The sequence below is a fragment of the Myiozetetes cayanensis genome, unplaced genomic scaffold (assembly GCF_022539395.1).
Source record: "Myiozetetes cayanensis isolate MyiCay16 unplaced genomic scaffold, myiCay2020 scf36, whole genome shotgun sequence".
In the NCBI taxonomy this organism is placed as follows: Eukaryota; Metazoa; Chordata; class Aves; order Passeriformes; family Tyrannidae; genus Myiozetetes; species Myiozetetes cayanensis.
Genome location: NW_026087588.1, coordinates 1,439,138 through 1,460,295, shown reverse-complemented (window position 1 = coordinate 1,460,295; position 21,158 = coordinate 1,439,138). Strand labels below are relative to the sequence as shown.

The window sequence follows — 21,158 nt, the reverse complement described above, 5'->3', positions numbered from 1 at the left end:
CAATGAACGGCGGCTCCGGAGAGGGAGGGAAGGGCCCATCTCGGTGGTGCCCGGGGCGAAACCCGGAAGTGGCGGCGGCCATGGCGGCGGGCCCGGTGCGCCTCTGGGCGCGCACGGAGCCGTTCCTGGCGGGCGCTTTGCCGGCGCCACCGCCCCCCCGCCTCGCCCCGCACTACCTGCGCAAGGCCGCAGCCTACGCCCGCGCCAGGGCCGACCAGGGGTGCTTCCCGCGGCTGCGCTGGCCCCGCTGGCGCCACATCGCCTGCGGGAAGCTGCAGCTCGGCCGCGACCTCGCCTGGCTCTACTTCGAGCTGTTCCACGGCCTCCTCGGGCCCGACCCGCCCCGCCGTCTCCGCTGGGCCGAGGCGGAGGCCTCCTGTGCCACTGCCGAGGAGCTGGAGCGGGAGAGGAGCAAGGCAAGAGCCCAGAGCCGGCCCAAGGCTGGGGGAGCCCAGGCCCGGCCTAAGAGGGGATCCTGACTCTTCTCCCTCTCTCCCCGTTCTCCAGCTGTCCGTGGACACGCTGCAGTTCCTGCTGTTCCTGTACTTGCAGCAGCTCCACAGGTTGTCCCTGCGCAGGTCCCTGCTCGGCGATGAGTGGCCCAGCCCCAGGACCGAACCTCCCGGTTTTCCTGGGAAGTCTGCCAACGGGAATAAGGTATCTGTGCCTGTGAGATCTTCCACGTACAGGAGCTTCTCCCTTCTTGGGATCTGCCCCGAGGGCATCGGGAAGGGGCTGGGTTGTTCCCTCCAAGTGCAAAATCCATGTTCCATGGTAAATGAGGCAGAGTTGGTGTGTTCTCTCTGCAGTTAATGAAAAGCTTTTAAAAAGTTTTCCATGAGGCTTTCCTGGAGTCGGAAGGCAACTGAAAATTCCCCACGAGTCCTGGCAATTCTCCTTTTAAGGAGTAACGGCCCCTTTGCCTTTTTCCATTATTCAAACAGGACGCTTTTCTTGTCTTTATAGTTCCTTTCCCGTGCTCTAGTGGGACTGTTGGATCCCAGGGTGTTCCCTGGCCTCAGGTTCTGCGTCAGGGAGGGGAGCTGGTTGTTCAGCTGCAGATCAGCCACGTGGAAGTGCTGTTTCCTTTTAAATCACCGCCAAATATTTAGGAAGGAGTGAGTGAGATGTGTCCCGTGGGCAGCTCTGGGTGGGAGGCTGAGTTACAAATTGGCCACCCCAGCTGCAAACCTCTGGAATTCTGACATGGATGTGCTGCTGGGAGCTGGATGAGCTGGTGGAATGTAGTTGGGACAAGCTGGAATCATTAAAAATAGGAGCTGGAAAGCTTTATCTTTGAACAGATGGTGGTGAGCACAAGGTGTGTTCCTTCAGCAAAGCTTGGCTTTATTAAGCTCTGCTGTAATTCCAGTCTCCTGCTTTTTTTCTGGGCATGAGTGCTTTAGGATTTGAACTAAGGATTCTTTCAGAGGCTGTTTGGTGTATTGGAGAAATGACCCTCAGCTTTTTACCCTGGAAGGTGGCACTTCTGTCCTGGAATCCTGGCCCAGCTAGGCTTTTCCAATGGAGCAGCTCCAAGACCTTGCCTGCCAGTTATTGATTTGTTCTGTCCCTTCCAGTGCCAGCAGCAGTTCCCTGGATTTGGGTGGGACAATCTGTTACTGCTTTCTAGGATTAAATATTTGCTGCTTGACTTAAAATAAAATGGGGTTTAATTTTTGGGGGGTGGTGGCTTTGTGTGCCTTGGAAGAGCAGGAATGAGCATGAAGTTTTTCATGATTCCAGCTTGTCCCAACCACATGTTTGACATTCTAGAGGAATTCTTAGCAAGGATCCAGTGTGTGATGCCCTTGGAGTTTCCCAGCCTGGAACATTCACCTCACCTGTGTTTTCCTGCCCCCTCCAGAACTGGAATGACCAGGAGCACTGCGCCTTCGTGCAGAGCCACCTCCTGGACATGCTGGAGCTGCTGCTGGAGCCGGAGCAGCTCTCAGCCTCGTCCCATTCCAGCTCCAGCAGCCTGGTGTCCCTGGAGGCCCTGAGTGCCCTGAGCCTCCTGCTCGAGGGCTCCGTGGGCGCTTCCCGGGCGGTGCGACCGCTCCACGAGCTGGCCCTGTGCCCGCCCTGCCGGCCCCACAATGGCTTCTCTGAGGGCACCAGAGCCTTCTCCCTGCCCCGCCTGGAGAGCTGGATCCGCTCCTGCCTCACTGCCAATCCCTTGGGAATGACCGCCTGCATCAGGGCAGGCAGGAAGCTGGCATGGGCACAGCAAGGTGGGTGCCTGGGAGACACGGCTGGATTTGGGAATGGGGAAGCACGTGGGAGAAATGTGGGAAAATGGGGAAATAGGAGTATGCAGGAAAAGATGGGAATGTGTGGGAAAATGGGAGTATGCAGAAAAAGACGGGAATGTGTGGGGAAAATAGGAATATATGAAAATTATAAAAATCTAGAAAAAATAAAAATATAGAAAAATAAAAATATAGAACATATAAAAAAAGATAGAATTATACAGAAATATTGAAAAATATTAAAATACAAACATACAAATTTAGAAATATACAAAGAAATGTAGAAATACTGGAAAATAAATAGAAATTTAGGAAAATACCCCGAGAAATAGGAACTCAGCTCATCCTGCTGAGCAGGGATCTGGCAGTGGGGTGGGAACTGGTCTGGCTTTCCTAGTCTCCAGTCCAGCCCCTCTCCTGCAGGGACATGGAGCCGCCTCAGAAAAAGGAAACTGGCTCAGTGTTGTTTCCCTGGCTGCAGGATCCTGGGAGGGGCAGTGGATTAGGGAGCCCAGGGAAGAGCTCAAGGACTGTGCTCTAGGAGGGGCATTTCCCTCATTTTAAATGTGCCCTCAGGATCTTCCTGCCAGGCCGAGCCTTGGGTTTGGGAAGAGACTTGTGGAAGTGGAAATCCCATGGGGGCCTCTGGCTGCTCCTAAATAATCTTGAAGTGGTTGGGATCTTCCAACGTCTCCCAGTTTCTGGAGTTTCTCAGTGCTGTGAGCTGCCTGCCCAGTGGGGATTGGGGATGGTGTGGGAGGTGTAGGAAGTGCTGTCCAAGTGTGGGGCTGATTGTTTTCCCGAGGGATTTCTGGACCATGAACTTCTGTGCGCTTTGTGCTGCAGTTGAAGGAGCAACCAGGAGAGCCAAGATTGCCTGCAGTGCCCGGGTGGTGCCCGAGGTGTCCCCCATGGTGATCATGAGCCAGGTGTACAGGCAGACCCTGGCCAAGAGCTCAGACACCCTGGTGGGGGCTCATGTGAGGATCCATCGCTGCAATGAGTCCTTCATCTACCTCCTGTCCCCCCTCCGGTGAGCTCTGGTTCTCCTGGGAGGCACCTGCAGTCTTCGAGGGCTGATGGGGTCCTGGGGACATCAGGGAGAGCAGAGCCAGCACGTCAGGGAGGGGACCCTGCCCCTCTGCTCAGCCCTGTGAGGCACGTTGAGTGCTGGGTTCAGCTCTGGGCTCCTCAGGACAGGAGAGACAAGGAGAGGGTCCAGTGGAGGCCACAAAGATGAGGAAGGGACTGGAGCATCTCTAATTAGGAGAGACTGAGGGAGCTGGGCCTGGTTAGTCTGGAGAAGAGAAGGTTGAGAGGGCATCTTACCAATCCATACAAATATCAATCTATACAACTATCCATAAAAATACCTCACCTGACAGAGAATCCAATCAATCCATACAAATATCTCATTGATCCATACAAATATCTGAGAGGGGTTCCTATCAGTCCATATAAATATCTCCAGGGCAGGTGTCAGGATGGTGCCAGGCTCTTCCCAGGAGTGCCCACTGATAGGATGAGTAGCAATGGCCATAAACTGAACCACAAGAAGTTCCACCTCAACATGAGGAAGAACTTTTTTTCATGGAGGGTGGCAGAGCCCTGGAACTGCCCAGGGCGGGCGTGGAATCTCCCTCTTTGCAGACATCCCAAACTCGCCTGGTTCCTGTGGCACTTGCTCTGAGTGACCCTGCCCTGGCAAGGGGGTTGGACTGGGTGATTCCAGAGGTCCCTTCCAGCCCTGACTGCCTGTGGTTCTTTGGCAGCTCTGTGACCATCGAGAAGTGCCGGAGCAGCACGTTTGTCCTGGGCCCCGTGGAGATGTCGGTGCACGTGCAGAGCTGTGACAACGTCAGGGTCATGGTGGTTTGCCACCGCCTGTCCCTGGCATCCACCACTGGCTGCACTTTCTACACTCTGACACCCACCCAGCCCCTCATCCTCTCGGGGAATCAGGCAGTCAGCTTTGCCCCTTTCCACACCCACTATCCCATGCTGGAGGACCACATGGCTCAGGTGGGCTTGGCCACTCTGCCCAACTACTGGGACAGCCCCATGTTGGTGTGCAGGGAGAGCAGTGACTCGAGTGTGTTCCGCCTCCTGCCCCCCTCGGACTTCTACACCTTTGTGATTCCCTTTGAGATGGAAGGAGACACCATGGAGACGCCGGGGGGGCTCCCCCAGGAATACCAGGAGGCTCTGAGGCAGCGGGAGCAGCGGGTCCAGGTGTGGCAGCGCACGGTGAAGGAGGCGGGTCTGACCAAGTGAGTGCTGGGCCCGGCAGGAGTGGCTGAGTTCAGCCATTCCCAGAGATTCATTTGATGTGGTTCCATAAAAATGCTTTGAGAATGGGTTGGGTGGGGTGAGCTGTGTCCTATGGGTCAATTCTGGGGCATTAGTCATTAGCAATCCTGGTTGGTAAGGTGAGCAGGGAACGCTCACACTTGTAGCTCTGAGTTATGGAATTCCAGAATGGTTTGGGTTGGAAGGGACCTTAAAGGTTGTGTCGTTCTACCTGATTCCATGGGTAGGGACACCTTTCGCTACCCCAGGTTGCTCCAAGCCCCGTCCAACCTGGCCTTGGACACTTCCAGGCATCCAGGGGCAGCCACAGCTTCTCTGGGCAACCTGTGCAAGGGCTTCCCCACCCTCACAGCCAAGAATTTCTTCCTAATATCCCATCTCTCCCTGCCCTCTGGCAGTGGGAAGCCACTCCCTGTGTCCTGTCCCTCCATCCCGTGTCACCAGTCCCTCTCCAGCTCTCCTGGAGCCCCTTCAGGCACTGGAAGGTGCTATAAGGTCTCCCTGGATTCTTCTCCAGGTGAGCCCCTCCAGCTCTCCCAGCCTGGCTCCAGAGCAGAGGGGCTCCAGCCCTTGGAGCATCGCCATGGCCTCCTGTGGACTCTAGCAGCTCCACATCCGTGTTGAGACCCTAGAGCTGGAGGCAGCACAGCAAGGGGGGGGTCTCACCAAGTGGAGTAAAGGGGGAGAATCTCCTCCCTCACCTGCTGCCCATGCTGCTCTGGAGGAGGTGCTTTCTCATGGTTGCATTTTCCCAGCTCATGAGACTCCAGGGAAAGCATTCCTGGACACTGCTTGAGGGCTGAGGGGAGGGATCCACCCTGGCAGGACTCTGGGTCCTGCCCAGTGTCTGTTCTGCTGCCAGTGCTGTGGGCAGGGCTGGGTGTGTGTCCTGAACCACATCACTGTCCTGCTACTGCCTGGGGTCCCTCTCAGCCCCGCATTTACCTTGGGATTGAAGCTTTAAGATGACTGTCCCTTCCCTTGTTGAGGTGAGCTGGGAATGTGCCTATGGATCATTGCAGCAGGTCACCCCGGGACAGGAACTCTGAAATTCCTCTTGAGCTGATCCCATTGAATCCCCTGCCCAGCTTCCTTTGCAAGCACATTTTGGGGATAGAAACCCCATTTCAAACATTCATTTGTGAAGACTTGATAAGAAAAAGTTTTGTTCCTTAAGCTGAGCTTAAGCTGTGTAGATTTTTTTCTGTTCTCTGCTTAGTCACTGACTGGTACCAGGGTGTAACTGAGTGCTGATAACAGTGATCCAGGAGGGGTTTATCCTCTGGGAAACACAGAATAGGAGGCAAACTGTCAATGCTTCCCCTTGTACCAGGCTGAGGAGTCCTGGCCCATTTGATGATTCCTGCTTTTGGAGGAGCTCCCTCTGCTTCCTGTGCTCCTTTCTGAAATCCAGGTGCCTCCATGCTGAGCAAGGAGGAATGAGCACTTTGAAAGAGCTCTAGACTGGGAGAGAGAAAGGATTCTGGGGCAGGATTTTGCTACAGGAGGAGGATGGCAGAGCAGTCCTGACCCAGAGGTGGGGACAGAGGTGTGAAAACCTTCAAACTCCCAACCCTGAGTCGTCAAGAGCAGTAGAGAGGAGACTGGAGTCATCCCTTGTGTCCATCAGCTCATCCAAGATGCTTCCCCCTCTAGCTGTGGTACTTCTTCCCCCCAGAGTTTTGGGAAGGTGTTTGGCCTGTCAGAACCTTCCTGTTAAAGAAGTGTGAGGAAACAGGGATGATGTGCTTAGATCTGCCATCCTACAGTCAGAGGAGACAGGAGCTCACTCCTGGAGTGGCTTATTCCATAAAAGGGGGAAAACTGTGGCAAGTTTAGAAGCTTGTTGAAAAGAAACTGGGCAGCTGACAGTGGAAAATGTCTCTCTTGTCTCCTGCAGGCAGGGAAACAACTGAGGAGACAAGTAGGAAGCTTAGAGCAAACAGGATGTCGGGCTTGTAGAAAGGAAAAAGCCGCCGTGCTTGAGTGGGGAGGTGAAAGGGAGTGTTAGAAATAAGAAGACTTCTTTCAAGAAGTTGAAGTTGTCTGAATGAGGAAAGTGGGGCAGAAAAAGAATGTAAATCCTACCAGGCTGAAAGTAAAACCCCAGTAAGACAGGAGCAGTAAGACAGCTTGAGGAGCAACTTGCAAAAGCATAAAATCCTGTTTATTCATTTTCCAAGCGTATCAGACAGAAAGTCTTTCAGGGTCAGTAGCAGATCAAGGTAGAGAAAAAGCACTGGGAGAAGATAAATCCATAAGAGAAGAAAGAAGTGACTGCCTTTGTGTTCACTGGGGAGGAATTTGGGTTAGTTCCCTGTCCCAGAACCCTGCTTTTTGGGGAATGGAATTTCTGCAAAAAGCAGCCTTTAACTTGGAAAAAGGGGGTGGGTACATGGAGCTGAGGGGGACAAAAAGGAATAGAATCATAGAATCCTGATTCCAATGGGATGAAGTTCAACAAGGCCAAGTGCCGGATCCTGCACTTTGACCACAACAACCCCATGCAGCGCTAGAGGCTGGGCATGGAGTGGCTGGAGAGCAGCCAGGCAGAAAGGGATCTGGGGATGCTGATCGACAGGAAGCTGAACATGAGCCAGAGTGTGCCCAGGTGGCCAAGAGGGCCAATGGCATCCTGGCCTGTATCAGGAAGAGTGTGACAGCAGGATGAGGGAAGTGATCCTTCCCCTGTACTCAGCACTGGTGAGGCCACCCCTGGAGTGCTGTGTTCAGCTCTGGGCCCCTCAGTTCAGGAAGGATATTGAGGTGCTGGAGCAGGTACAGAGAAGAGCAACCAGGCCGGTGAAGGGACTTGAGCACAAGTCCTATGAGGAGAGGCTGAGGGAGCTGGGGTTGTTTAGTCTTGAGAAAAGGAGGCTCAGGGGTGACCTCATCACTCTCTACAACTACCTGAGAGGGGGTTGTAGCCAGGTGGGGGTTGGTCTCTCCTCTCAGGCAATCAGTAGGACAAGAGGGCACGGGCTTAAGCTGCGTCAAGGGAGGTTTAGGTTGGATATTAGAAGGAAGTTCTTTACAGAGAGAGTGATCAGGCATTGGAATGGCCTGCCCAGAGAGGTCGTGGATTCACTGTCCCTGGAGGTTTTTAAGATGAGGCTGGATGTGGCACTGAGTGCCATGATCTGGTAATCACAGTGGGGTTGATGATCTCGGAGGTCTCTTCCAACCCAGTTAATTCTATGATTCTATGAATGGCCTGGGTTGGAAGGGACCTTAAAAATCCAGCCAGGTTCCACCCCCTGCCATGGACAGGGACACCTTCCACTGGTCCAGGTTGCTCCAAGCCCCATCCAACCTGGCCTTGGACACTTCCAGGGCTGGGGCAGCCACAGCTTCTCTAGGCAATCTGTGCCAGGGCCTCCCCACTCTCACAGGGAAGAAATTCTTCCCCAAATCCAATTTAAACTTACTGTCAGTTTAAAACCATTCCCTCTCGTTCTGTCACTCCAGGCCCTTGGAAATAGTCTCTCTCTGTCTTTCTTGTTGGCTCCTTCAAGTATAGAAAGGCCACAATTAGGTCACCTCAAAGCTTCTCTTCTCCAGGCTCAACAATCCCAATTCTCTCAGCCTTTCCTCTCAGCAGAGCTGCTCCATCCTTTTGATTATCTTAGTGACCTCCTCTGGAGCTGGTTTCCTGCTTTTCCCAGTACAGAATGGGATCAGCACATCAAATTAGGAATGGCTTCAAAGCAAACCCACGTCAAATCTGCAGAATACTGACAAATGTTCATGTTTTATTGGTGTTCAGAAATTAATTGTGTAAACTTATGGAAAAAGTCCGGCAGGGACTGCTCAACACCTGTGCCACTTTTGGCTTAACAAATTCCGGAGGTGAGCTGATCCCAGAGGGCTGGGATGCTGTTCTGGAGCTGCTCTTGGGCATCTGAGCAGTGCCAGGGAGCCTGAGCTGTGGGACACCCTGTGACTGCTGGTCTTATCAAAACCACCCCAAAAGTTAATTACCAACAGCAAGAATTATTTAAGGAGTGTTCATAGGTGCATTTTTTTTCCCTCATCTCCATCCTTTCTCTTCCAGGTACTGTCAGAACAGAATTTTGAGTCCTTAGTGCTTAAACATTGGTTACTAATACTGATTTTTCTCCCTTTTCAGACAGTTTTTAATCAGGAGGTAAGTGGAAGCAGCCCTGTGGAACAGGGTGGTTGTGCTTGTGGGATTGGGAAGTTTGTATGGCTTCTCTGACTCCACCAAGTTCTGCCTTTGGGGTTCATTGTCATCATATTCCCTTGGTAAAAGCCTTCTCTTCCTGGTCCAGAGCGTTCAGGAGCCAGGGCTGGCTCTTCCTGGTATATCTGGAGGCTTGTTTGGGTAGTACAGGTAAGGTAGAGGCATAACATTGTAAACAAATGTGATTTTTCCATACTTCCCATTGATCTTTTGGTTTCAGGGATCAGAGGAAACGGCTCCAGATGTTGGTAGAAAACAAGTTCTATGAGTGGCTAGTCCAGACGGGGAACCGGCAGCAGCTGGACAGCCTGGTCCCCCTTGCCATGGGATCCAAGCAGGCAGCAGGATAACATCCCCTTCCTCAGCACAGAAGGAAAGGAAGGGTAAGTGAAAGGCCTGTTCCTCCTGGTTCTTCTCTACCTACAAGAATTGTGCCATGTTTGCGTGCAGAGCCAAGGCAGAGGTAGAACAAGCTGTTCAGTGAATGTTCTCCCCAAAGCCTTGCATTTTGTTTTAGTTCTTATTTTCAGTGGAAATCTGTGTCCTCAGCACCTACCTTGTTGTCAAGTTTGGTTTGTTGGAGACATCTGTAAAGGCACAACATGGACATGTTGCACATAATGGGGTGTCCAACTGGTTGGAAGAGATGTTCCTTTAGAGGAACTGTGTGGATTGATGTCTATTTACCCATCTCACCTTTGCTGAAGAGAACTGGGTGAGACTGTGGGTGATTCTTCCTTCGTAGTGTCTCTTCCCAAGCAGAAGTGGTTTAGGAGCTGGAGATCTACCCTTATCCTTTTTCTCTGCCATGGCATGTTTCAGACCATCAGAAAGCTGGATTATTTTTGGTTTGGTCATGGAATGCCTTTTTCTTTGCTAGTGTTGGGAGTAAAATCTGCTCCTTTTATTTTGTTCCAGAGCTCAGGGAACAGGTAGCAATACCCCCAACTCAGTTCCCATTAAGACTTTGTGGCCATCCTGCCTGGACTCACTGGATCCAACACCCAGCCTTGGACTGTCTGGCTGCTCTAGGATTCTTGATCACTGCTGCCTTCCCAGGAATGTGCTGTACTTATCCTGTTGGTGACTGAGATGGCACTGGAGGATGATGAAATTGTACCTTGTTGCAGAGGTGACGTCATGGTGGGTGTCCATGTGTGCAGGTATCCAGCACACCAGGATCCTGGGACAAAGCTGGATGCAGGGCCCTGGGCATCACCTGCATTTCATGGTACAAACCAGCTGCAGTGGTTTTATAAATGTGAAAAAGAAGTGTTTGACTATTTTATGAATTCAATCCAGTAGGTTTTTTTAATATGAAAATGGCACTTAAATGATGGGGTTTTTATGGGACGAACTTTTGTAAGCGCTAGGATTTTATGGAATGAACTTTTGTACATGGTTGACAACTGTCAATAAACCAGAGTTCTTGGATAAACGTGGCACCTGTCCTAGAGAAGGGCTGTTACCTGTACAGAGGGTGTTAGAGGGACACAACACCTTTAATCTTAATGAAATGGGAACAAGTCAGTGAGAGAAAAATCCTCATTTCTTGCCAGCCATGGAGCTGAAGGGTTTGAAGGCTGTCCTGGCACAGGGTTTTGATACAAACACTGTTGCTGCGCTCCATATTTCTCATGAAGAATATCAGCTTGACTAAGCACCATTCTCCTGTGCTGGTGGGAGCTGTTAGAGGAGATGTACTTGTGCCTGAGCACCTAAATAAACTCAGAAAACAGAGAAAGGCACCACCAGCTGCTGCTTCCACTCATCCATGCAATGCCTTTGGAAGACCTCTCCAAGCTGAGAGCCAGAGGAAGGCACAGTGCTCTGTGTGCACAGCTTCAGAATCCTTCTGAGGGTCTCCCTTGGCTCCTGGGCTGGCAGGTGGGGTGAGTTTATTATATTTATTTTATTCATGTGAGATTAACTTATAAGATTTAGCCAACTTTTAAAGGAGGAATGTGTGAAGAGACCACACCTACTGATAGTACCTGGCTCATGCTTGAACTGTGATCTCCATAAAACAGCATTTGGGTTCAAAAATGAATAAATTCAACCGAGAGCAACAGCAGTGGGTGATTAGAGGCACCTAAAATGGGAAGAGGAGCTGCTGCTGGGCATGTGTGCCCCAGGCTCTCGGATCTGCCTGCATTGAGCGGAGCTGCTGTTGCGAGAGTGCTTGGCCTGACAGATTTGAAAGAGGGGCTGCGTGTTTCGGGTGCTGCTGTGCCAAATTCGTGTCCCTTTGTCTCCCTAAGCCTTTGGGCTGGGGCACTGAATAGCTGCAGAGCTGGTTTTTCATAATGCCGTGGTGGGGGGGGTGGGTGTGTGTCAGCCAGCCAGCCTCGGCCTCCCTGCCCTGCACCCAAAGTGTGGCTGGAGGGGAAAACGCCTTTGCTCCAACCTCAGGTGGTGGGGGGAGAGTTTGGAGTTGGATTTGTGGCACCTGCAGAGACAATCAGGAGTTTGGACAGCATTCTTTACTATGGGATGTGTGGAACCACTCGCCACGCATCCTTCATTCCTCCTGTGTCAGGTGCTGTTTGGAGCACTGTGGATCAAGCTGAGGGTGTCCTGGGAAAAGCTGCACAGATGTTGCCACTGAGAGCTTTCAGTGCAGGGCTGTGCTTTGCAAGCCTGTGGCGTGTGCCCCGAGCACATGTTTGCTATTCCTTAACTGCATCCTTTGCTACGTGGAACATTGCCTGATAAATGCTGGGTCCCCTCCTTACGAAGGGGGGTGGTCCCTGCGGTCCAGTGAGGATTCCTTCTGCTTTAACAAGCTGGGAAGGGGGGGAGCAGCCAAACTGCCCCTTGTGCTCCCGGGCTTGGCAGGGGGCTGCGTGTTTTGAGTGCGTTTGGCAGAGTTTTGGTGTTCTGACTCAGCAAATGGGAACAAAGGGAGGATGGCGAAACCTTCCTTTATTCCATAATCCTGTTTGCTTTTCTGGAAATCGGCTATAGCCTCAGAATCACTGACTCAATTTTTGGATCCTATTCTCATGACAAAGCGACTGTCTGGTTTAAAACAAACCCGTTATAAAAAGGGCGCCTCGGCTCCTGGCTGTTCGTAACAGCTCCTGACATTCCTCCGGCACAGGGGAGTTTGGCTGGAACGGAAAATGTCCAGAGCTGGAACCAAGGTAAGTTGATTTGCAGTATATTCATGATTTTGGACAAAAGCTCAGAATTTATCAGGGATAAGTTGTGGAGAAACTTTGTTTTTGCTCTGCTGACAGCTTCCCCCTCTGCCAGCGGGTGGGCAAGAGGAGAAGCCTCAAATCCCTCCTCATGTAAGGGGAGCCCCTCCCAAGTCTTTTCCCAGGTTTTGGCTGGTTACTCTGGGTGTGGCTCTGCCAGAGGATGGAGTTGAGTGTAGTGACTGGCGAGGGGACATCTTAAATGATTTTAAATCAGCAGGAGCTGATGCCTTGTAAATTGGGGGCAGAGGGTGCTGTGCCAGCAGGGAATGTGACGAGCTGGGTTTGCAGAGCGGAGTCTCCTGGAAGGTTTCCTTGGGAGAACCTGACTCCCAACACCAGTGGCAGCTGCCACATCCCTTTTCCATGGTGGAGCAACAGAAAGACTCCTGAACATCAGCCGTAGCACTGAAGGGAATAGTATTCCCTGCGGGATGTGAACCAGCCTTGGGATTCAGTGGAATCGGCAGGGGTGAATTTAAACTGGACAAGGAGGTAGACCAGGGAGCTCAGCTTCAGCTGGAGTGCTGTGTCAGGTGGGAATCCAGCTCTGGTGCTGTGTTCCTCAGCCTTGAGTTGAGCAGAGCTGGTTGGTGGCCTTGTGGCAGGGTTGGGACCGGGCACGGAGAAGCAGCTGGGACAGGGAAGGAGGGTGAGAGCCTCGAAGTGGTGGCCAGTTTCCCCCATGGAATGTCAAACACCTGCTAAGTAGCTGTGGGCAGAGGTTCTCAGCTTTGCTTTTGAGTTGGATTCCTTCTAAGCTGTGGAGGCTGTAAGAACCAAGGGGATATGGGAAGCACAGCGGGTTTGCAGGCACCAGGCGATGCTGTGGATGATCCAGATTCGATCTCGGCTTCTCCGCGCTCCTCTCGGTTCTGATCTTGGCACAAGGCTTGGCTGTTAGTCTGGAGATCCGAGAAGGGTGTGCTGGTGGCTCTGGGGTCTCAGGGGTACAGTTTTTCCGTGCCTGCACCTAAAATGAGTGCCAGGGGATTGTAACTGATCCATCCTCGAGTCTTCTGTCCCTTGGAGAGCCTTAAGCACAGCCTGTCCAAAGCTGTGTCCCCTCCGAGTGTGCCACAGGGAATCCATGGATTATGTGCTGCTGAGGTGCAAGATGCCCAGGAGGAGTTATCTCATCTTTTCTCTATCCTGTGCTCTTGTTTAGCACATTCCAGGGAGAAGAAAATCACAAAGGAGACAATTAAACACCATTTCTCACAACCTCAGCAGATGATCTCCCCTGGAAAGGGGTCACTGCTGACACAGAAGGCAATGGGCACTGCTAGATTTGTTTTTAAGAGTTTCCTTCCAGCTGAGCTTCTGTTGGGAAGAAATGTGTGATAACTGAGGTGAGGTGACCAAAGGAGTAAGAGTTTTACTCCCATAAGGAACATCTGCTTTGGTAAATGTGGCACTTGCCAGGTAAGCCCCAAAAAGGGAAGATTTGGGGTAGGGAGAGGTTAAATATAAGCAGAGCACCTTGAGGGTTTTACTGAAGGAAGGTGATTTGCCTGAGGGTGAGAGTCTGGAATTGAAGTCTCTAGTTCTGTCATTATTCTACGGGTGAAAATATCAACCTGCTCTGTTTGTACCTGAATTCCTGAGGAAAACTGGGAAGAGAAGGTCTGAAATGAGTTGAGAGTGTGTGCAAAGGACTATGGTAGAGAATGGGTGGGCAGAATTCCTCCTCTCCTTAAGTCTTCCCAGAATAAACCAAGGAGCAGCACTTTGGTTGGTCATAGTTCTGTGGGAAAAGCCATAACCTGGAGTGTTCTTGGAAAATGCCCTCCTGGGAACACCAGGGAGCTTTGCCAAGGTCCAGTTTGGCTATGTTGGGCTGGGTGGGGAAGGAACATCATTAAATCCTGGAATGGTTTGGGTCCCATTCAGTTCCACCCCCTGCCATGGGCAGGGACACCTTCCATTATCCCAAGTTGCTCTGAGGCTCATCCAGCCTGGAGAAAGACACTTCCAGGAATCCTTCTGCCCAGAGACCAGACCCATGGTCTTACAGATGTTGGGCAGAGCTCACCAACAGTGCTGGACACTCTGCATGGACAAGGGTGGGACTGTGGATCAGAGCATGGGGAATGAGTCTGGAGAGGGGGAGAACTCCTCAGCCATCCCAACAGCACATAATGGCTGAGCTGGGAAGAGAGGGATCCCTGTGGAGGGTGTTAAGGGATATGGTGGCTTCCTTGACCCCTGGCCTCAGGAAGAGGCTGACGCCAAACCTCCGTGAACAGGGCTTTTGGTGTTGCCTCCAGGTCATGCTGGCAGATTTTCCAGGTGGTGCCTCTGGGGACAAAGATCCAGAAGCAGGATCTGGACAATGGCAGCGGGTTGTGGTCGGGAAGGCCTGGCCGTGGTCAACTGCCCAGGAGTGGCAGTGTGGGAAAACAGGAACTGGGCATTTCAGTGCACACCTTTCACAGCCTTTATTCCCTGCAGGAAAGGTGGTAGCGATTCCCAGCTCTCCACTGCAGGAAGGTGGGAAGAGCTCTCTTGGGAGGGAGAGATGTGGGGACAGATTGTTTTGTACTCACTGACTGCTTCGCAATGGGAGATCAGTCCTTGAAATTAAGAGGGAAATGTGAGTGAAATAACATTATCCCAAGAAATGTCCACTGACATGAATCCTCTGGCAGGATCAGTCCAAGTCCCCAGATACCTGGTCAGGCTGGTGCGACGCACTGACCAACCAGCTCCAGGAAAACTGTGGCTGACTTCATTTTTAACACAAAATAAATAATTGAAAATAAAAAGCGAGTGAGTTGTCTCAGGTTTGGTTTGAAACCATGACAATGAATGATGTTTTTAACAGCGGGGATGCTACCAGGAGCCAAAGGACCATGGGTGAGGTACAGCCAGGCAGGAGCTAGAGGAATCTTAATATCCAAGCTGTGGAAAAACCATGGGGAAAATGGATTGCGGGATACTGAATGTTGGGTGTTTAGATCTTTAGAGCACCTGGTGTCCTGAGCAAGCAAGGGATGTGTCAGGAGAGACGTGATAGCTCAGGAATCCTTATTGAAAAGAGCAGCTCTTGATGAATAATTGTCAGCTGAGCTGATATGAAAATGGGGCTGGAGAAAGGACTGCTCTGGTTGAGGGCTTGGCAATATTCCATGAAGGGGTTTTTAAGGAAAAATGGGTCGCCTCTCCAGGGCCGGCTGGGTGATGCCCTGGGACAGAGGAATGGAACTTGCTCACCAGCTCTCGAGATTATTTCCAAGCAGGCTGTGATCAAGTCAGGATAAAATGTCCCCAGACAAAGTGCTTTGGGGTCAGCCTGGCTGTAGAGCTGTTCCTGGGAAAGAAATGTGGTGCTGAATTGGGAATTTGTCAGCTGTATTATGAGCTTGCAGCAGAACAATGCAATCCTTGGATGTCCAAAGATCTCTGGTACTCAATGTCCATGGAATGCTCCTTTAGTTTCGCTTGGCACAGGCAAAGTCCAGTTTTTGGCAGTGAGTTTTGAGAAGGGAAGTTGTGGGTTGTTGGAGCAGGAACAAAGAGAATGGGCTGGAAGGCATGGCCTGGGAGCAAAGAGACCTCATCTTGTCGGTGCAGGTCTCACTGCAAACAGTTGGTGAGCCAGTATAAAGGAAATCATGGAATCATGAAGGCTGGAAAAGCCCTCAGAGGTCAAGTCCAGCTGTTAACCCAGCACTGCCAGAGCCACCACTAACCCGTGTCCCCAGAAATGCTGCTTTGTACAGTCCATTGACTTCTCACGGCCATAATTTAGTAACTCCTGCTCTAGAGAAGGTGGGAGGGAATTATTTTAATAGAGTTTTGCTGGAAACAGGACAGAAACTTCACCAAAGGAGAATTGGGTTGGATTCTTCACAGAGAGAGTGATCACCCATTGGAATGGGCTGCCCAGGGAGGAGGTGGATTCACCGTCCCTAGAGGTGTTTGAGGTGAGACTGGATGTGGCATCAGTGCCATGGTCTGGGAACCACGGCAGGGTTGGACTTGATGAAATCGGAGGTCTTTCCCAGCCCGGCTGATTCTGTGATTCTGTGACTGGGACAGAATGAGGGGCTGGGAAAGGCAAGACTGGAGGTGTTTGGGCCAGACTGGTGAACTGGCTGCAGTTGGTCCTGCTCAGGGGTTGGGCTTGATGATTTTTGACATCTCGAAGGCTCCGTTTTCAGATGTTTCATACCGTGATGAGGCTGGAATTCAGATGTGCTGGGACAAGGAATCTCCCCACTTCCCTTCCTCTGCTTGTTTCAGGTCACCTTCTATGAAGACAAGAACTTTCTCGGCCGTTACTACGAGTGTGACAGCGACTGCCCTGACTTCCACACCTACCTGAGCCGCTGCAACTCGATCCGTGTGGATGGAGGCACCTGGGTGGCCTACGAGAGGCCGAACTATGCCGGGAACATGTACGTGCTGACGCACGGCGAGTACCCTGACTACCACCACTGGATGGGCCTCAACGACCGCCTGGGCTCCTGCAAGTACATCCAGATTGTGAGTGTCACCTCCTCCCAAGGGATGTTTCAATTTATTTATCAGGGAAGGGTTTCATGTGGGTGGCCTGGCCCCTATCTTTCTGGGGACCCGTGGAGAGGGGGGCTGTGGGGGATTTGTTCCCACAGTCCTGCTCTGGGAATGGCAAAGTGTTTGGAGAGGCGAGAAAGTAAATCTTTCCCACTCTGGAGTGCAGAACCCTTTGAGTGGGGGGTGGGTTTCCATGAGAACATCAGCCTGGTTTCATCTGCATGGTTCTTTAGGGACTTGGGTGTCCAGGCAGGTCGCTCCAAGGTTTGCCTTTTCCCTGGTGTGCTGCCAACTGATCCAACTGATGGTGGGCACAAGGCCCGTAACAGTGGGAGGCAGATTTTGCAGGACCAGTTTGTTCTTCTCTGGCAAACCAAGGCTCCTTTCTGATTCAGGGAGCTGTCTCTCAGTGTCATCAAACCCCTCTAGGCATGGAGAGACCAGCCTCAGGAGCAGCCCTGGAGTGCCCAACAATAGGAGGAATGTCTGGAGCCCTCTTGGGCATGCTTGGAGCAGCCTGGTTATCTCCTGGTGTTAGGAGTATATCTCCCAGCTGCAGCACAGGAACTGTGCTCATCCCCTCCAAAATGATGATTGGGAGGAAGGAGCAGAGGGAATGATCCTACTGGAAAACCTGTGGGGAGGAGCACCCTTTAGACCTGGCAGTGTGGATGGAGTGTGGATTGGTGCTGCTGCTGAGGTTTTGCCCACAGTGGGACAGACACTGGTGGTCCGTGCGCAGCTGGCTTGGAGCACAGCCATGAATTCCCACCGCATGGAGGAGGTCTCACAGCCGAGAAGGGGTTTTCTTTTTCTGTCTGGGGGTCTAACACCCCTCTGAGTCTGTTCTGGGTTTGAGCTGGGTCTGAATCCCTTTGCAGAGGGCAGGGAGTGTTTCCAGCCCCTTCAGAGCACTGATTTGGCCTAAGAGATGGAACCAACACACGTGGGGGATGTAACACAGCTTCCCTCAGCAGGATAAAATGCGGGAGCCTTATCCTGCACATCCACCTGGTACCTGGCTTTCCCTCCTGCCCTGGAGGAGACCCTGAGACCCCGCAGAGCGCGACGAGGAGGGAGCGGGTTGGGAGAGCCAGGGAGGCGGGGCAGGGGTATCCAGGCAGCTGCAGATTAAAAGCTGCCGCGGTGCCTTCGGGCAGAGCAGTGCTTCAAATCCCGGTGGGAAACACCCGCCCTGCTGCAGTACAGCCCAGCTGGGGTCAGCGGCTCATTAAACTCCTCGTTGCTGGAGGAGCTGGGGATGGAGGGGGGGTCCGTCTCTCCAGATGCTCACAGGGAGTGGCTAAAGGGCTCAAGCCTGCCCCGGGATAGCGATCCTGGCACTGCTGACTTGGCCTTATCCCTATCCCTGCCTGCAGCCTTCTCTCTGCAGAGCCAGGGCTGGGATGGGGTTTGAGCTGGAGCTGCTCTGCTCTGGCTCGGTGCTTCTGTATCCTCTGTGCACATCAAAATTTACCCCAGTTGCCTCTCCCCGGCGCTTTCGGGGTCTGACATGAGCTGTTCGGCCCTGGCCTGGTGTGCTGGGGTGTGGCTTGGACCTGATTTGAATCTGACTGTGCCCCAGCTCTGCTCCCATGTGCTGGTGACTGTTAGAGCCAGGACTTGTGAGTACCTCCCCTCAACACTTTGCCATCAGGTTGCCCAGAGAAGCTGTGGCTGCCCCATCCCTGGAAGTGTCCAAGGCCAGGTTGGATGGGGCTTGGAGCAACCTGGGCTAGTGGAAGGTGTCCCTGCCCACAGCAGGGAGTTGAACTCTATGATCTTTTTGTCCCTTCCCACCTGAATCATTCCATGATTCCATGACTCTCTCCCTTTTTTCCAGCCAAGTGGAGGCCGGGGTCACATCCAGGTGTTCGAGAAGGGCGATTTTGGTGGGCAGATGTTCGAAGCCACCGAAGACTGCCCCTCTGTCATGGAGGAGTGGCACATGCGTGAGGTGCATGCCTGCAGGGTGCTGGAGGGCGTCTGGGTTTTCTACGAGCACCCCAACTACCGAGGCCGGCAGTACCTGCTTCCCAAGGGGGAATACCGCAAGCCCGTGGAGTGGGGAGCGGCCAGTCCCGCCGTCCAGTCCTTCCGCAGCATCTCCGAGTGAGCTGAGCCCATGGGCTGGGCTGCCACAACCCCCAATAAAGCAACAGAGTCGCTCAGCTCCTCCTTGTCCTGCTCATTCCCGGGATCTGCGTGCGGGTTTTCCTGCCTCGGGGGGGGGGTGTGGGGGGGTGGTGATGGAGCTGAGCCTGCTCCAAGCCAAGCATCCCCCACCAGCCGCTGTCCCTGCTGCCATCCCCTTCCTCCATGCCCCTAATCCTCTCCATCCCACTGCTCCTCTCTAGGAAAAAGCCATCCCAAAGCTGAAGCTTATGCCCCAGCATTTGTCCCACTGTTCCACTGGATTGGCTCACACATCCCCAGTTTTCAGTGCTGGCCGTGGGTGGCTCAGTCTGTCATGTCCCTGTGGAGTCCCTGCCTGCTCTGCTGCTGCTCCACAGTATCCTGGGAGAAGGGACGAGGTTTTCATCCATGCCACGTGCCCCCCTGGAGACCCTGAGCAGCAGATGTCCTGGGGGAGTGTGTGCCTCTTTTGATGCAGAGGGCTGTGGGACTGGGAAAAGATGGAGATGGGAGACAAGAATCCCAGGTGGAGTAGGAGAGGGACAGCCATAATCCCCATGGGGAATGCTGGGGACCTGGTAGCCCTGTCAGGCACAGGATGTCCCTTGTGGGCAGGAGCCGAGGTGTCCCCCTGCTTAAACTGGGGCTGAGCACTGCATGAAGCTGGGCAGCTGGAAGTAGGGGAGGGGCTGGATGTGGTATAGAGGCAGGGAGTGCCTCTGAGGGCTACCTGGGATGGGAGGTGGCTGCTGGAAGATCTTGAAGGGCAGGAAGAGCTCCTCGGGCATTTGAGATGTGCAGGAAGCAGACGGGAGTGTTGAGCTCCTAGTTTGCCAGCAGGAATATCCCGTTTTCCCCAATGCTGCTGGGTGTCAGGCTGGTCCCACGCACAGCCTCCCGAGCAGGAATAATGGATGCCTGGGCACTGCTCCCTGGAGATCTGCAGCCTGTTTGCACACGGAGCCCAGGGGCCTCGGGATAATGACGCTGGACGTGGAAGCAGAGCCCTTCCAGCCACGCTCCGCAGTCTCTCTCCGAGTGATGTATGAGGTCATTACGGAGCAAGAGGCAGGTTAAGTGATGCTCGTCAAACCTCGGCGCTGCCACCCCCCAGGAATGCCAGCAGGAAACAGGAAAGGGCTGCCAAGAGGAGCAGCTCCCGCCCCCTGGACTTCCCCCAGCACAAAGCTGGGTTGAAGAGTAACCTTTTTCTTCCTCCTCCTCCTCCTTCTCCTCCTCCTCCTCCTGTCACTCCCCTCCTGTCACCCCCCTCCCTCAGCCCCCTGCCCCATTCCAGCCCTTCCCTGCAGAGGGTGGTGCATCTTCCTCGCTAACTTCCATTCATCTTCCATCTCCACCCCGGATCAGCAGGAGGCAGATGATCTGGCATTACAGTTCTCAGTGTATTTTCCCCCAAAATATTCCTCCAGGACTAACCAGCTTCCATCTCCAGCCCCCCTTCTCCCAGCAAAGCTCTCCAAGTGTCTCCAAGGGCAGCAGTTTGAGCACAGCCTGGCTCCTGTTTCTTTTTCAGGGAGCCTGTTGCCATCCCCATTTTGGATGGAGAATCTCCTTCAGGCAGGTATGCTCCGCCCAGTGCATTTCCAGCCACGTTCCCCCCGGATTTTGGGGAATGCTCAGTTGGGAAGCGTGTTCCCCACCCCACATCCCCTGCAATGGGGTTTGTGGGCGCTGTAGATGCAGTGGGTGGGTCTGGGGCACATCCATCCCAGAGCATTGAAGGAGCCAGACCTGGATCTGCTTTACCCTTAAGGTAACATTTTCCCATGTCCTTCCCTTTCACTGCTGATCTACTCACCTCAAAATCCAAATTATCCCAACTCTTCCCTGCTCCTCCTCATCCTCCTGGCTCTTGCCCTTGGGTGAACGTTGCATTGTGCCCACAACGTTGGCAACCAACACGAATAACAATAAAATATTCTACTTGGCAGGGGGTTTTGATTATTGTTTTTTATTTTATTATTCTTCGAGATGACTTTTTCCACCGGGGGCTCCCTTGCCACGGCAGCACACGGAGCAGGGCGCCCGTGGAGATGAGCAGGGAGCGCAGGCAATCCAAACCCAGCCTCGCTGACACCGGTTTTTCCTTGACAGCTAATTTCCATTTCCCAGTATCAGGGGGTCTGCTCCAGTAATTGGCATGCAGATTGTGTCCATGGGCCTCTTACACATGAGCAAAGACACTGCTCATTGGAATAAGCCAATCCCAGGCTGATGGACGGAGGGAGGTCATGACGGGGGAGAATATCCAGATGCCCATGCGCGCACACTCCTACAAAATTCCCCATTCCATGCCCTCCCCCCCATCCCTACTTTCTTTATCCAGCAAACTCTAATCGTATTGCATTGAGACAAATCCTGCTCCATTTCCCTCTCTTTCCTTTTTTCTCTCTAAGGGGAATGTGACGGAACCTGCTCCTGGATTTAGTAAGGAGATGGTGCAGGAATTAAAGCGGTGCTGTGCTTCATTAGCAGCTGGTGATCACATAGAGCTGCCCCAGATGTTAATTA

General features: G+C 52.8%; 2 protein-coding genes across 5 annotated transcripts; both read left to right on the top strand.

Moving 5' to 3' along the window:
* The first annotated feature begins 69 nt into the window (after positions 1-69).
* TBCCD1 (TBCC domain containing 1) lies at positions 70-10,204 on the top strand. 3 transcript variants are annotated; one of them, XM_050328053.1, is made up of 8 exons: positions 70-416; positions 508-657; positions 1,868-2,234; positions 3,099-3,285; positions 4,025-4,522; positions 8,692-8,709; positions 8,987-9,149; positions 9,685-10,204. In XM_050328053.1, exons 1-7 carry the CDS (start codon positions 81-83, stop codon positions 9,114-9,116), a joined length of 1,686 nt encoding a protein of 561 aa, XP_050184010.1. In that variant the 5' UTR covers positions 70-80; the 3' UTR covers positions 9,117-9,149; positions 9,685-10,204. The 3 variants fall into 3 exon arrangements, with proteins under 3 accessions (XP_050184010.1, XP_050184012.1, XP_050184011.1); XM_050328055.1 differs by lacking the exon at positions 4,025-4,522; XM_050328054.1 differs by lacking the exon at positions 8,692-8,709.
* Positions 10,205-10,355: 151 nt separating this feature from the next.
* Positions 10,356-18,661, top strand: CRYGS (crystallin gamma S). 2 transcript variants are annotated; one of them, XM_050328057.1, is made up of 4 exons: positions 10,356-10,653; positions 11,781-11,912; positions 16,218-16,460; positions 18,334-18,661. In XM_050328057.1, the coding sequence occupies exons 2-4, from the start codon at positions 11,892-11,894 to the stop codon at positions 18,604-18,606; spliced, it is 537 nt and encodes a 178-aa protein (XP_050184014.1). In that variant the 5' UTR covers positions 10,356-10,653; positions 11,781-11,891; the 3' UTR covers positions 18,607-18,661. The 2 variants fall into 2 exon arrangements, with proteins under 2 accessions (XP_050184014.1, XP_050184013.1); XM_050328056.1 differs by lacking the exon at positions 11,781-11,912.
* The last annotated feature ends 2,497 nt before the right edge of the window (positions 18,662-21,158 follow it).

Excerpts from the sequence above, each read along its gene's own strand:
- CRYGS (XM_050328056.1), top strand. The coding sequence starts at position 10,546 with ATGCCTTTGGAAGACCTCTCCAAGCTGAGAGCCAGAGGAAGGCACAGT. Across the intron at positions 10,654-16,217 it reads CTTGGCTCCTGGGCTGGCAG|GTCACCTTCTATGAAGACAA; the intron begins GTGGGGTGAGTT and ends TGCTTGTTTCAG. Across the intron at positions 16,461-18,333 it reads CCTGCAAGTACATCCAGATT|CCAAGTGGAGGCCGGGGTCA; the intron begins GTGAGTGTCACC and ends CCTTTTTTCCAG.
- TBCCD1 (XM_050328053.1), top strand. The coding sequence starts at position 81 with ATGGCGGCGGGCCCGGTGCGCCTCTGGGCGCGCACGGAGCCGTTCCTG. Across the intron at positions 417-507 it reads TGGAGCGGGAGAGGAGCAAG|CTGTCCGTGGACACGCTGCA; the intron begins GCAAGAGCCCAG and ends CCCGTTCTCCAG. Across the intron at positions 3,286-4,024 it reads TACCTCCTGTCCCCCCTCCG|CTCTGTGACCATCGAGAAGT; the intron begins GTGAGCTCTGGT and ends GTTCTTTGGCAG.